This window comes from Terrapene carolina, unplaced genomic scaffold (assembly GCF_002925995.2).
Source record: "Terrapene carolina triunguis isolate 2854851 unplaced genomic scaffold, T_m_triunguis-2.0 Scaffold120, whole genome shotgun sequence".
NCBI lineage: Eukaryota > Metazoa > Chordata > Testudines > Emydidae > Terrapene > Terrapene triunguis.
In genome coordinates this window covers 567507-583248 of record NW_020664471.1, presented here as the reverse complement: position 1 = coordinate 583248, position 15742 = coordinate 567507, and the positions used below count along the sequence as shown (strand labels likewise).

Genomic DNA, 15742 nt, shown 5'->3' with positions numbered 1-15742 from the left:
TAACTTACATCGACTTAAGCGGTAGTTTAGACAAGCCCTGAATCTGTGGAACTTCAGGATAAAATTAAAGATTAGCTCTTCCCTCAGGATTTTGAGATGGGGATGGACTAGGAGGGGTAGTGAGGCAATGTGGCTAATATATTGTTCAATCCTGCATGGTTGAATAGATGAGAAGTCATTTATTTTGGTACTACTTTAATTTTTTCCCTCAACTCATTTATTAATGTATTTAACTAAAGTGAGTTTAGTGAACGTGCTTCTAGAACAATTCCTAGCTAGGTCCTTTATAAACTGAAACACGTACATAAAACAGGAGGGAAGTGTAACTTTCACTAGTAACAAATACAATTTTTGTTTGTTTGTTTTTCTTCAATCCAGGCTGGAGTTCAAGCCTTTGTTTCTGTTACAGAGCAGCAAAGTGAATTTGAGGAGGTTCTTGATCTAGCAGAAAGGTTTGTTATTTCACTGCATGCTTTGTGTCAGTGCAAAGACATCTTTTAGATCAAAGAAATAACACCCTACTTAACACTTGCCATAGCACTTGTCATATCTAGATCTCCAGATTCTGGACAGAGGTGAATGGGTCTCATTATCCTCGCTTTACTGATAGAAAAACTGAAACACAGAGAGATTAATTGAATTGGCCATGATCGTGCTGTTGGCCCTGGTTCTCCACTGCCTCGGGCTCTGCACAGTCATTTACATCTGTGCATAGTCAGTGTAAATCTACTGTTCTGATCTGGTAGCATTTCACACCCACTTGGTGCAGGTGTAAATGACAACACAGGGAGCTAGGGTAGCGGGGAATCAGGGCTAGTGATTCCATCTCAGAGCCAAGGATAAAACCCATGCCCACGAACTCGCAGTCCTGTGCCTTAGCAACTGGGTTATAGGGATCTCTCTGCATAAGGTCTTGGGAATGGCGTTCTTAGAATCAAGTGCAACTTTTGTGCATCTCATTTAAAAAAGAATAGATTACAGGGTGAGTACTGGGGAAGGCAATGAGACAGAATCGTGGTCTGCTGACAAATATGTAAACATGTTTAGCCTGAAAAAGAAGAAACAAAGAGGTGATATTGTAATGGTCTTCAGGTGTATGGAGGATGTGGGAGATAACCCCTTCATCCCTCCAAGGTAGCAGCTTGTTTTGAAGTTGTAACATTTGGGCTAGATATTATGATGGTGTCATCACATAGAGTTGCTGAAGTGTGGAATATCAGCCATATGATGAGTGAGGTGATGGCATAAAGGAGTTTAAGGCAAAGTTGACTCTATACTTGAAATTAAGAATATACTGAACAGGGCTTTCCCTGGGAGCTACACACATGCATATAAGAGCAGGATTTTGCCTTTAATTGGAGGGGTACATGCTGAATAGCAAGCTGTTTCTGTTGTAAGGCAGGGGAATGGACCCTATATCTTACTGACGTGAGAACCTAAAATCAAGATACATTTATTCTTCCACGAGGGGAAGTAACATTCTCTCCTCTTCTAAGGGAGAATGGACTGCAATATGGCCTCTTTAAACAAGGCTATTGCATACAAATAGCCTGAGGGTTGTTTTTGACTTACCACGGCAGAAAGCTGGAGAACTGGAACAGGCTAACAAAGAGTATATTTTGCTTTAAAAATAGTGTGTGTGCATGTGTGTGTGGGAGAGAGAGAGAGAGATGTTGACTTTACAGGCAATTGTAGGCAAAGGGTGAGGTATTTTTCTTTGTTTTTATAAAAAAGCAAAATGTAAAACATGGAAATATCAAGAGATCAAATATTCATTGTTAAACATTATTGATCACCTGCATATGTGTGAATTGAGTGTGTAAAGGAGCAGCCCTGGAGACATCCATTTCTCCTAAGAATGGGCAAAGCATGGGGGTGGCATTGTAGATGCCCTTATGCTGCCTCACCAAAGTGCCTCAGCTCCACCTTGTCTACACACACAAGTTGTACCATTCTGATTATACTGCTATAGTCAAAGTGGTGCAGTCCCACGAGGGTGGATGTATTTGTGTCAGTATGAAGGAGCTTTATACCACTATAGCTGTTCTCATACATGAAGGGGAGTAAGCGCTACTGGTGTAAGAAACTTTTATATCATTGTAAATGTGTCCACAGTAGGGGTTGTCCTGGCATAATGGTATCACTAACTAATCACACTCCTAACTCACATAGTTATACCAGTACAAAAATGTGTGTAGACAGGCCTTTGAGAGACCATCTCTAGTGGTGAAAGGGTATTTCAGTCTTCCCAATCTGTTCAGTCCTTGGTGTTTCTGCTAAGAATGACAACTCAGTGCTGATTGTGATGTGTGTTTCCCTGAGTGAGGACACCTCTCTGCTAGAAACTTGGCTGTAACCACTAACTTATTGCCCACAGGCCATCAAACAGTCACTGGATGTTACTGTCACTGCTGAGCTAGATGTTTTAATCCCATTGACATGTTTTCCCCCTGCTAAAGGTATCCAGAGTCTGTCATGGCATGTTTTGGGATTCATCCGATTCAGGGCAGTGCAGATGGACATCGCAGTGTTACTGTTCAGGTGACTTGCCTAGCTTCCCATGCCTTTATTTTGCTAAATCAAATGAATTTCTTCATGTGGGTATTATTTGTAACTCCACTTATGTAGCTCTTCAAGTCTCTGGGGCAGAAATCTGCCATGGTAGCAGCTGTGTCTACAGCTGTCACATGGGTGAATATGGACACTTCTCTTCTGTGCCCAACTTTAATAAAGATAATGTAATTATCACCAATTTATTGGAAAAAAAACTGGCTAGTGTGTATGTCTAATGCTGCTCTCTGTTGGACGGTATCAGATCTGCTCATCTGTGCATCATAGGCCCTATTTAGTTAACAGCTGGAGGGAACTCTCCTTTAAGTAGTAAGGGTCTGTGCTTTCAGAGCAGGAAGGTCTGAGTTCCTTCCCTGCGAAGTTTGGAGTGCCCTTGCTGTGCAACGTAGTGACAGCTATGAAGTTGTGACTGGCCACAAAGTTATTACATTTTTTTTGTTTTGCCATTTTTGGAGATGAAGCAACAAGTAAGAAAATGAGCAAATATGGTGAGATCTCGGAAATAAGTTAGGTGCAGGACTTGAAGCAGATGATAAAAGCTGTTTAAGGAGACTTCAAGCAAGGACACTTTTTTTTTTTTAAATGATTTTATCCTGTTTTCCTGCCTTGTTGCATAACTTAGTACGGCTAAGATTTTGTCATGGAGGTCACGGAAGTCACTGAATCTGTGACTTCCAGAGATCTCCATGACATTTTCCACTTCAGCCCTGGGGCAGGCACCCCTACAGCTCCAAGGCACTGGGCAGTGGGGAGAACCCTGGAGCCCCAGGAGGGTGCTGGACCCTCCTTCGTCCCCATTTTGTCAGTTATTTTTAGTAAAAGTCAGGGACAGGTCATGGGCAATAAACAAAACTCCACAGAAGCCCGTGACCTGCCTGTGACTTTTACTAAAAATAACTGTGACAAAAGTTTAGCCTTATGCATAAGCCATCACCCCAGCACCTTGTCAATAGACATAAAGGCAGTTCCTTCACTGAGCTCCAGAGGGTGCTGTGTGATCATGATGGTCATAGTTCCCTTGTGCAGTGTAGTCTTAGCCATGTCGGTCACAAAGGTGCTGTAGTGCGCAGTGTGTCCACACGGGACGTTACCTTGGAGCATTCAGGGTGGATTTGGTTTAAATCACTAGTCGGGAAGACTCGATTTAATCATGGATGTCTACATAAAAGTGCATTCTTGTTGTTATAACCTTAATACATATTCTTCTCAACTCAGAGATAGATGTAGGTTTCATTTTTAGAAGGTACACACTATACATTTTTAAAACAGTGATTTATTTTGAAAACTTTTCAGATTAGTTTTACAGCTATATCAGAAAATGAATGATTGTTTGGTTCTTTAATTTACCAAAGGTAATTGAAGCAGATATTTATGAAGTCATTGGGAGGTGAACGATCTCCAATTCAACAGGTTAATCATTAATATTTGGAGGATTTTCTTGCCATGCTCTCTTAGGAGAAGAACATCACCAGACAGACATTTAAATTGTTTTATTAAACTAAAACAACAATGTTAAGTATTCTGGATTTTTTTTCTTCAACAGCAAACATATAATATTTTAACAAAACAAGCATATGTCCCTCGCTTCTCACATTTATCTCCAGACTTCTTCTCCTTGTCCAGATCTATTCCGCCCCCAACAATCTTCTATTCATTGAACTTTTTGAAATTTTGCACTTTTAGAGAGAGGTAAGGGATTGACTCTGTGTCCACAAATTTGCAGAGGGACAATAGGGTCGAGGTCTATTATTTCTCACCTCTATACATTATTTATTTATTTATTTATTTAAAAACATTTTTGCTGTTAACAAGCTTGTTACCTCTAGAGACACAAATCCACAGTTTGAGAACTGCAAAACTAAGCATCTCTGATGGTATCTTCTAGACTGAGCACTGAGTCCCATTGGGTAGATAGAAAGATTAACCTAAATAATCTATACAGAAGCCTGTGGAACCCCATAAGATTGGGTCCCTAATCCATGAACTATTGGAACTCATTTACAAAACTTTTCTTAAACATTATGTGAATATATTGTCTCACACTATAGAATTAGAATTTATAATCCCTATTCCATGATGAGATATCTTTGAGCTATAATGTATCTTAATTAAAAGTATCTTTAGATATGCTTTTGGGGGAAAAGAACTGTTATAGAAAATCAGATTTTTTAAAAAAAAATCATTGATTTTTATCCACCCTGGTAAATTCACACCCGAGCTTACACGCACTAAGTTCCATGTAGACAAGCCCTATGTGATAACAATGATGCCTTTTATTTATATAGCTGCGTTTGCACTTTGCAGACTGTGGCCTTGACTAATCTCTGCTGGCCCATGGGATGCAAATTGCAGCAGGAGAGGTTACATACTGGGGCATTCATCCTCAAGGGAGGACCTGTGCTATTCCCACTGCTGTCCCTGTTGGGGAGTCCATCAGTGGAGCAAGGCAGCTTTACACTTCCCCCAGGACTCCACAGGAGCCCTGCCATCTGAGGCTGCCTTGAAGATATGCTGAATCAACACATCTTCTGGCCATTATGGCCAAGCCCCATCCCAAGCCTGTACTCTCCACAGTAGTGAGGCTGGCTCTGAGCAGCCCAGCAGAATGATTGGGCTTTCTTTTCATTTTTAATTATAGTCATATTTAAAGAATGGGTACTTAAAACATTCAGTAGCTTTTAGACAATTCAGTATATAATTTTAATACCCGCCTTATACTGCTGTCCTCACCACAACTAATGCCTGTTTTTGCAATTTCATTAACATGCCAGGACCTCTTTTACCCCACTGTTATTTTAACAAAGCATGTGAGCTGTAGCTGGTTTATTACAGGACTTGGAACCTGCCCTTCCATTCTTTGAGAAGCACAAAGATAAGCTGGTGGCTATTGGAGAGGTAGAGTGCTTTATTTGATTTCATTAGTATCGGGGTTTTCTTGACTCAGCCATTGCTCTGGTAGGCCTGTGCAATATATTTCAATCTGCGGTTTATGGTGCTTACTTTTCTTTTTATAGACAGAAATCATATTTGCTGAGATTAAAAAAAAAACAAAAAACCCTAACTCCTCTCTTGGTGTGGGACTAGAATCAGGCCCCAGATGATCATTTTATGAATAACTATTGGAGACGGGTCACACAGATATGCTAGAATCCTGCAGCTAGGACAGTAGTAGGGAGACTAGATGAGCTGCTATAGATTTTTCCTAGCAAAGCATTTTTATGTTATCTTATATATAATATAGTTTATTCTGGATCCATGTACTACTGTACCCCCAGGTACAATACCTTATATAGAGATTGTAGTGCCTTCTAATCTTGTCTCAGTTATAGTGGCGTCTCATAGTAGCCTACAGCAGGGGTTCTCAAACTGGGGGTCGGGACCCCTCAGGGGATCGCAAGGTTATTACATGGGGGGTCGTGAGCTGTCAGCCCTCACCCCAGACCCTGCTTTGCATCCAGCATTTATAATGGTGTTAAATATATTTAAAAGTGTTTTTAATTTATAAGGGGGGGTCGCATTCAGAGGCTTGCTATGTGAGAGGGGTCACCAGTACAAAAGTTTGAGAATCGCTGGCCTACAGCATTTGAAGTTTAATGTACTGAAAGCAATAATCCTCCATGCATTTTGAAGTTTACTTAAGATTTCACAAACTCTATCATCCCCTAACTGATTCTCATTGCAGATCGGTCTAGACTTCACTCCATGGTTTGTGTCCACATCCCAACAACGTGAGGAGCAGCAAAAGGTCTTTGCGTTACAGCTGGATATAGCTAAACAACTAGACCTGCCAGTGTGAGTCAGAATCCCTCCAAGCAGAGTCTTCCTCATATATCAAATCTTAACTAAGCTCAGCATCTGTTTCCTAAGTCACAGCTCCTGGAGTGCAGGAGGGGTGGTAAAGCATATTAATAATGTTTTGACTAAAAATAATCCAAATATTCAATGGTTTAAGGTTAAAAAATAACAATAATAAAAGGCGGCTTATATCTGGGAAGCCTGAGCCTGTATCAAGAGATTAGGGTTGATAAATGTTCCTCTCTAACTGAGTCATCATTAAAATTGTGGGAGACTTGCTGGCATTTCTTCTGAAAGAGGAGTTGTTGAAAGGGGGTGTATTTTCCATCTGTACATGTTTCATCTTTTGGATAAGAACTGAGCTATGCTCCCCAAATAAAACTTCAACGGGGGTTAGACTTGTATTATTTCAAGGCATCATTTTATGTCGCACTTCTGCACAAATGAAGTCAGAGGACGACATTCTGACCCCTTGAAATGAATGGCAAAACTCCCCCGCAATTCATTAGGGCCAGGATTTCAACCAGAGAGAGATTTGCCACAGACTTCAGTGAGAGCAGGATTAGGCACATGCACCCACCACAGCAGAAAGAGACCCTCTTATCTAAACTCCTTGTTGTCCAAATTGAGGTTTCCTCCCTCTGTGTATGGCATTTACATCGCAAAACTCGCCCCCTTAACCAGAGCATTTATTGGAATAACTTCTATGGCTCAGATTCTGATCTCTGTTATGCAGGTAAAACTCCAGGAGTTACACTGGCATAAATGAAATCAGCATCTCTCCCAAAACTCTCTATTCCACTAGATAGGTGGTTTTCCACTGTATTTGGTAAGTGAACGTTTAGGGGGGAAATAAGAGTATTATAAAAATAAACTGAGATCTTAATTTGATGCTATCGAGTTCAGCATCAGGAAACAGGAAGACAAAGACCGTAATACTTTATTCTCTCCTCCCTACATGTGTAACTCTCTCTTAACTATCAACAGGTATTCAGCATGCCAACTGGTTGTGCTTGACCCCCTTGCAGCTGACTTAGCAGATAAAAGGGGGCATGGCTGGAGAAAGGAGTGGGGAGAGAAGCTAGAATGCCTCGGTGCCATGCTTATCCTGGACTACTGTTTTTTGCCCCTTATAGCTTTTCAGCTTAGGGATAATGGCCTGGACAGAGCAGCACCAGCACTGGGGCAGTGCAAAGGAGAACTTTAAACCACCTGTATCCCTCACCTCATTTTGCCCCAAAATGTTAGGAACTTTAAAAAGTGGGGATGGAGAATAAAATCTCTTAGTTTGTAATTCTTTCTTTGTTTCAATGAAAGTAACTTTGGCGTGGCAGGGTGCTGTGTTTATTTTCTCCTAGTGATTTCCAGAACAAATGTGTTCCGTTTACCAGTGAAAAGATGTTGGGTTTTTTTCCTAATTGCCAGCCCTCAGAGTCAACCCCTGACTTGAAAACCAAGCTGGGTTCTTTTCTTCTTTGCATCATCCCCAGTAATAAAAGTTCTGCAGGTCACACGATGCCCTCGGTGACTGTGCAGTGTCATTGTCTTCATTCAGTTTATGTCGGTGAAACTCGTTGGTACTAAGTAAACAATTCTGATGATGATGCAGTAGTAGGAAAGGAATCCAGCTCGCTCTCTCTTAGCTGTGTTGGCTCTGCATGGCAAACAAGAGTAACACCTTACTTTTGACACTAAATTCAGCAGATCTAACTCTAAATACACACGAGGAGCAGATCTAATGAGGAAGAAGGTGCCATTTTTCTGTTGTTGCTTTTTCAGAATAGAACCAAATCTCTTCACTTTGCCAGCAATGCCAGTTGTAACCCTTGTTTTCCTGAACAGTAATGTTTTCTCCTTAATAGATATCTTATTTTCTAAAAAGAAATCACTTTATATTAAAAAAAAAAACCACCAGTGTTTCTCTGCTTCTCTAAAGTATGTGTTTTGTAATGAACAGAAACGTTCATTCTCGTTCGGCTGGGAGACAAACTATTGCTTTTCTTAAGGAGCAAGGTAAGTCTCACTATCCATTCTGATCAAACCCTTAGAACCAGTACTGATGATTGTTGCAAGAAGAAATCCTTAACTGCTCTCTGGGCCTGTTTCTGCTCTTACACAAGTTATACGCTGGTGTACAGTAATTCAATTGATTTACCACTGTAACTGAGAAGAAAATTGAGTCCTTTACCTCAGTTTATCTGTTTGTAAAACGGAGCTAATAATGTTTCCCTACCTCACGTTTGGGTCATAGAACTCCATTCATTAAAGTCTGGAAACTATGAGTGGAAGATGCTCTAGAGCTGCCAAGTTTACGTATTATGCTCAAGGAGTGACAGTTTCTGCAGAGTGGAAAACCTCTGATGAAACATAGAATTGTTTCTTTTTTTTATTGTAACTTTTTTTGGGAGTGAGGAGGGAAGGAGTGAAGCAAAGCAACCTCTGTCAGCATCAACTTCCACCACACTCTTTTGAACAGAAGCAAGAAGAGTACGGTTTCCAGATAGATTTATTTCTCTTTATGATTTGTTTCCAGCAGATCTGTAGATTGAAAATTGGCCTATTTTGTGAAGAAAGATACAATTAAAATATGTTTAAAATATTTACTTATCTACATCTCTGTGCATATTACAAACACAATTAGTGACAGCAGGACAGAAATAAGCTGCTGGGGGTCAGAAAGGCTGCGGAGGTAGGTAATCGACTGTGGAGCCTTTCACCACTAATTACAGGCTCCAGTCTGGCCCCAGCAGATGCCAACTGAAAATTGTTACCACTGACAGCTCTCTGGTGCTGATATGAAGTGAATTTGGTGGTCTTGGTCTGGTTCCCAGTGGATACATGGGAATCAGAGTCTGCACCTTTGTTGGTAGGCCTAGCAGAGAGGTCACAGGAGGAATCAATTATGTTCTCACTTCTCAGGGAGGGATCCTACAAAGCCAAGGTTGATGCACATTTTGCTTGTGGATAAATAAAGGACTTCAGGACTGTTTAATCTTTACCGTGGTGCTGTTAAACTCTTGCAGCCTGGTTTTAGTGTCTTTAGGGTTTTTTGGGTTTCTTCTATGTGGTGCAGGTATTCGGAACGCACTGCTTCATAACTTTGCTGGCAGGCCCTCAGTTGCCCTGGAAGGAGTACAAGCTGGCTTTTGTTTTTCTTTTCCTCCAGCTGTCACAAGGAATGATCAGGTAAGTCCCTGGAAAGTTCACAGAATCTGCTTCAGCATAGTTTTAATTGGACTGCACGAGAACTGACGTTCTGCATTGGCTCAGATATTGGGAGATAGAATTTGGGCGGGTAGGGTGAGGCAGAGGGCAAGAATGACCTGAATTCTCATGCCCACCAAGGCCTCGTTATGCCACTCTGGCAGTAAATTGCCTTTGTATATTTATACCCACTTTAGGGCACATTTACTCCTCCAGAGCAATGTAGATGGGCCTTAGTGTAAAAGAGAATCGGGCCCAACGTGTGTAATAGGCACATGCGATACCCATACTTCCTAAGAGACACTTTCTCTATTATATATATCACAGCAGAATTAAAGACAAATGAAGAATGTCAGGTCTGTGCTCCAGGAAGCTTACAGTCTAAATCACACATAGCTCAGCAAGGGATGGGGGGAGGAACATACGTGGCCTTTTAGTTCTTGTTGGGGTTTTTTAAATGAGGAGTAATTAACTTACTATATTGCCGTGTGGAGCAATGATGGGGCTACAGCTAGAGTAGAACACTTAGCTGGAGAATGATGGTTGGGACATGATGATGGAGCTAGAGCTGGTGTTCGGGGTTAATGGCATTAATAATCTTTACACATTGATGTTTTAAATCCCTGACCTTTGGGTTTGGTTAACTAACTGCTGTGAGTTTGGAAGAGGGGTTAGAATAAGGAGGAGAGCGATGTGGCGTGGTGCACGGACTGGGTCAAGGATGGAGGGTGGCAAGAAAAAATGTGCAAAGCTGCTTCTGCAAGAAGGACACAAAGCCGATTCCCCTCTGGCTTACATGGATGTAAATCAGGAGTGAGTCCACTGAAACCAGTGAAGGTGCATGAGTGTGCAGCCAGTGTAAGGGAGATCATAATCTGGCCCAAAGGCAGAATCACCGTGAACTAAATTGGTCGTGGTATTGTTTGTGTTGCAGTAATGCTCCTAAGCACCAGTTAGAGGCTTTGCTGTGCTAGGTGTAACGCCGACAGACTCTGGTCGTCAATGGGCGGGATCGAACTTGGGGCCTCTGGAGCTTAGTGCATGAGCCACTACCTCATGAGCTAAAAGCCAACTTGCTGTTAGCTAAGGCTATAGAGCAGACTCATTTTATCTCTCTCTGTCTAAGTGGTCTCGGTGCCACTAGATGGGACAGAACACCACACCCAGAAGGTGTGTGGGTTACTTAAGCGCTATACAAATACATAGGGGGAGACAGTCCCTGCTGCCAGGAGTTTTACAATCAAAGGCCTTGTCTGTAGCACTCGTTACTAAGATCAGTTGAACTCTACTACACCTGCACTAGGTGTCAAGCCTGGAGGGAGGAATTAAAAGGCCTGAACATGGCTCAGTTGGGGACTGACTAGGAAGGAGAGCAGATCAGCAGGAGAAGGCTGGCCTGCTGGATCCTCTGAGCCTGGGACTAACTGGGGAAAAGGAACTAGCTGAAGGAGAAGGTGGCTGAGGCCCTGCAGTGGGCCTAAGCTACAAATCCAGCTCCAGAAAGGAGAGCTGGGGGAACTCCTGTCATAAGGAGGGAAATGAGAAGGACTGTTTAGCAGCAGCTGGGCTGTATTTCACAGGCTGGGAGCAACTTTGAGGAAGCTCCTTAGTAGCTAGCTGGGAAGAAGCTGTGGGGAGCCACAAACTCATGGCGGTGTTCCCAGATCTATGGAAGGTGTTGACAAGTAGGGAAAGATTGGGGCAACCCAGGGTAGTGGTGAGGGATTGAACGACAAGCCCTTAACCACTTAAACAGGGTCCCTGGGCTGGAAACCAGAGGAGAGGCTGGATTCCCCTACCTCTCCCCCAGACCTGGCATAGAGGCCACGAGACTTTGTGCTTTCCTGTTTTGAGGGACTATTGGTTTACTCCAGAAGGGGTGGGAGTCTAGGTGACTCAGCTGGAGGGTTGAGTTGCAAGAAGAAGCAGACTACTGCAGAACCAGACTGGTTGTCAGCTGGGGCCATTGAAGCATGAGAGCCTGCTACACCCTGCCCTGCCACCGGGGTGCCAGCTGGTGACTTAGGTGCTTACAGCACTTAAGTCATTTCTTGTGAGAATGAGTTAGGTGCCTGCCTCGATCCATGCAAAACCTGGGGCACTCCCAGGCTCACCTTATAACTTTTAGCCCAGTGGTTAAAGCACCCACTTGGATTGTGGCAGACCTGGGTTCAATTCCCTCCTCTGCTAGAGGGGAGAAAGGATTTGAACAGAGGTTGCCCCACCTCTCAGGAGAGTGCTCTAACCCCTGAACTATGGGATAGTCTGATGTGCACCTCCCACAATGTCCCTGAGTTTAGGTGCCCACAGTGTGTGGTGGGAGTTTTGTGAAGCATAAAACTGAGACTGAGGTGCCTACATCGGGGGATTAGGTGCCTATGTACCTTTGTGGATCTGGGTCTAAGAGCATAGAGCCCATGGGGAGGCGGAGCGGGGCAGACCCTGAAGGTCAGGAAGTAGGGTATGAATGTGATCCTATCTAAAGAATCTCAAACTTTGGAGTGGAGGAGGCTCTTTGCAGGTTGTCGTCTAGGGGCCTCATTCTGAACTCACTTAAACTGATTCTACCTCAGAGACACTCCAGTGGAGTTACTCTTGACACAAGAAGGTGTGACTGAGACATGCCAAGTACATAAGACAGGATTTGAGGTTCATTCCCCTCCCCGCATACACCTAGTACAGCAGCAGTAAAGCAGTTAATCTTTCATTTCTGTACGATGGGGTTTCCAAATCCCTTCCTGTTCATACGCAGGCCTGCTACGTAGTGCCAGCTGAGTTTATCCTTGTCCCTTGCTGCAGAGACAGCACACCTAGCTACTTGGTGAGAGGAGAGTGCCTTGACTTGCTCACAACCATGATTGATCTGATTGATCACCTACTAGTGTTAACTGACTGAGTCACGCCAGTGCATCTCAGACGGATGATTGGGCCCAAGCATCCAAGGAATCACAAGGCTGATCACTTATTGATTCCTACACCAAATGACCAATTCTTGTGCTGAGAGACTGGGCCCTCCTGCATTCAAGCTACCATCTGCCCCATTGTCCTTTCTCTGATCTTCTGGTGGAGTGAATCCCTTTACCTTCCACACCAGCCCTGAGAGGGGCTCAGATACCATGGCAGTGAGCATGCTATAACTGCCTAGATAAAGAGAGAGAAAACCACAACCCACCCCATCTACCTAAAGTCATTAGTTAATGGTTATGAGAACAGGAGTCCACAGGATGTTCTTGACTGTGGGTCTCCTACACTACCAGCCCAGCACCCGGTTGGCTGTTGTACTGTCTTTCCCAACCACAGTACCGTGTCATTCGGTGAGTGGATGTACTTAATAGAATGTTAAAGACAGCTTGCATTTAGAAAAGATTAATAGACACTTGAGGGGGGTGAATATTCACAATCCTTGTAGTATGGTAGAGGCTCTGTTGGCCCAGGACACTCTGCTTAACCTTTGTGTTTGCAGCTCACTGGAGACATAGAATTATCCCTAGTGGCTCAAACAGCCTATTGAATGCCAGTAAGGCAGACTTGTTACCCATTAATTGATTGTGTGTGCAGAATGTATAGTGTGCTCCTTTCTATATTGATTAGTGTGATGAGAATGGACTCTTACCTGTGTTATTTCTTGTTTTATTCTCCTGTCTTTACAAGCGAGCAAAGTTAATAAGACAGATTCCACTAGAGAACATTTGCTTGGAGACCGACTCACCCTCTCTTGGCCCAAAGAAAGAGGTACAGTAAGTAAAGTATGTAGCTTACTAGTTTAAATCCTAAATCCTTTCAACCTGCGTTTCAGAAATGAAGTGACTGACTCTTAGGGTTCATGCACTATAATGCATTAGGGGCTCATGCTCCCTAATGCCCTGACTACTAGCCATATGCAAGATGCAAAGAGAGGTCCCAGCTTCTCTTATTTAAAAAAGAAAAGCCAAAAGAAGTTGTCAGGAGAGAAAAATGATTCTTGGTGCACATACTATAGGATTAATTTTTGCTATCTCACTGGGTTTACATTGTTGTCGCTCCATTGACGCACACTAACAAATACACAGTTTAACCTAGAGCTCAAACACCACCCCCAGGCACCTCTGAGATCAAAGGGGCACTGTCATGTGAAATCAGATAATTAAAATAAATGTTTCCTTCTTTCTGTTGTTACCACCACAGGTAATTAACAGTACACATTTTAGAAATGAAATGTGTCATCATTAATGCTCTCTGTGTACATTTGGCACTACATTTAACTTGGAAAATAGACTAGTCAGTTTCTCGTTTTGCCATCTTGTGCTAATGCATGAGAGCCAGTGTTCAGGGTACCAAACTGCACAGGAATGTTTACATCCAAACTAAACCCCCCATTTTAGTTGGAATTTTAAAATTTTTTGTTGAAATCAATATGAAAATGTCTCTTTAATAAATTAGAGCCTGCAAGGGGCTGAACAATGTTTAAACCTTTTGTGTGTCATCAGTCCTTGTTGACTTCAGTGGCAGTTGAGATGTTAGGTACTGAGGGGGGCTTCTTACCAGAAGCATATGACTCCAGGATCTGCACTGGCTGTCCGTTGGTTTCCGGGTGGAGTTTAAGGTGTTGGTTATGACCTATAAAGCCACTAATGGCCTGGGACAGGCCTACTTGAAGGATTGGCTCTCTCCCTGTGCCATACTGCAATAGCTGTGGTTCGCAGGGGCATTCGAGATGGATCTGCCCTCATTATAAAAGAAAGAGCATCTATCTGAGAGCTCCAGGACTCTGGAACTAGCTCCCCTAAATAGTCCAAATTAGGTGACGTTCTGGCCATGCTTCAAAAGACATCGGTTTGATACGGTTTTTGGAGAGGGTTGAGGTTTTGCTTCCTGCAACACTAAAAGGGTGGAAAGGAGTTTCTGAACTCTGGCTGCCTGAGTTCCTGTGCAATGATTTTAATGCTGCTGGGATTTTATTGTAGCATCACTGATGTCAGAGTGCCTCAAGCCTTGGTTAGGTATCATGTTTATTACTTTAAATAAATAAATAACTCCCATGGGGTTTAGTTAGGCACTTGACATCTTGCAGGATCTAGGCTGATATATATAGAACTTCAAAGAATGCAGATTTCTTCCTGCTGATAATCTCCACAGAGAAGTTTCAGGAACTTCAAACTGTTGCTGAATATTTATTCTTTCTCAGCAATAAAGGAAGTAGCATTTCTTGAGCTTGATCCAGCCGTTGTCTTTAAAATGTAATGAAATTCCCATAGAACTATGCTCGTGTCCGATCCAAAACTGCACTGTATCAGGCTGACTCTTCCATCTAACTTATCTAAGTTGCTAACACCATAGAGCCTAGTTGTGGTTTAAAATTTGTAAATGCCAGTGATGACTTTTTTGAAGTAATTAATGGAAGGGAGGGACTCAGTCCTATGGGCCCTGGGTAAGCCAGGCTGATCTCACTTAATTTCTTGTATAGTGTAACCTTGTTGGCAATTCTCTTTTAGGAGAGAAATGAACCAGAGCAGATCAGGATTTCTTGTCAGTACATTGCTGCAGTGAAAGGAGTATCAGTAGAAACAGTCTGTGAAGTAACAACATGTAATGCCCTGAAGCTGTTCCCTAAAGTTCACCAGCGGTTGAAACAATGAACACTTGCCAAACAACAATAAAAAGAGAGCATCTGAAACACAGCTCTGCTCTGTAGTTTGTGGTTTGGGGCTTTATTTTATATTTTTTTTTACAGTGTACATGTACATATTTCATACTATGTATGATATCATCACAGGGGTATATGTGGAATTTTTGTATTACCAAAATGACATCTTAAAGAATAAAAGAAATCTTTGTTTGCCAATTAGTGTTGATAAGAAAATGCAATGGGCCTAATTTCTGACCTCCCATCAGTTTTGTACCAGGCCACATCTACCCTGCAGCTGTACCACTGTAATGTAGATGCTTCCCCTGAGCTGCGGGTGGACCACGGGGTCAATCAGAGGACTGCAGTATTTTTCCAACACATGCCTTTTGGAGGCAGTGCAGTCCAGTGGGTCCGGCAGTGGACTGGGAGGAGAGCTGAGTGCTATTCCCAGTTCTGCCACTGACCAGCTGGGTGACCTGGGGCAAGTCACTTCATGTTTCTGTATCTCCATTTCCCAATTTGTAAAATGGGATAATGATACTTATCTATGGATGACATGTGCTACAT

General features: G+C 42.7%; 1 protein-coding gene across 1 annotated transcript; it reads left to right on the top strand.

Annotated features, from left to right (window-relative positions):
* Window positions 1-372: 372 nt before the first annotated feature.
* On the top strand, window positions 373-15223 carry LOC112105085 (putative deoxyribonuclease tatdn3-A; the record flags this gene model as incomplete). Its single annotated transcript, XM_026652546.1, has 8 exons — window positions 373-452; window positions 2460-2541; window positions 5404-5466; window positions 6254-6363; window positions 8324-8379; window positions 9440-9552; window positions 13222-13302; window positions 15042-15223. Coding segments are annotated over 8 exons (729 nt in total), but the record flags the coding sequence as incomplete, so codon positions are not given.
* Between the last annotated feature and the right edge of the window lie 519 nt (window positions 15224-15742).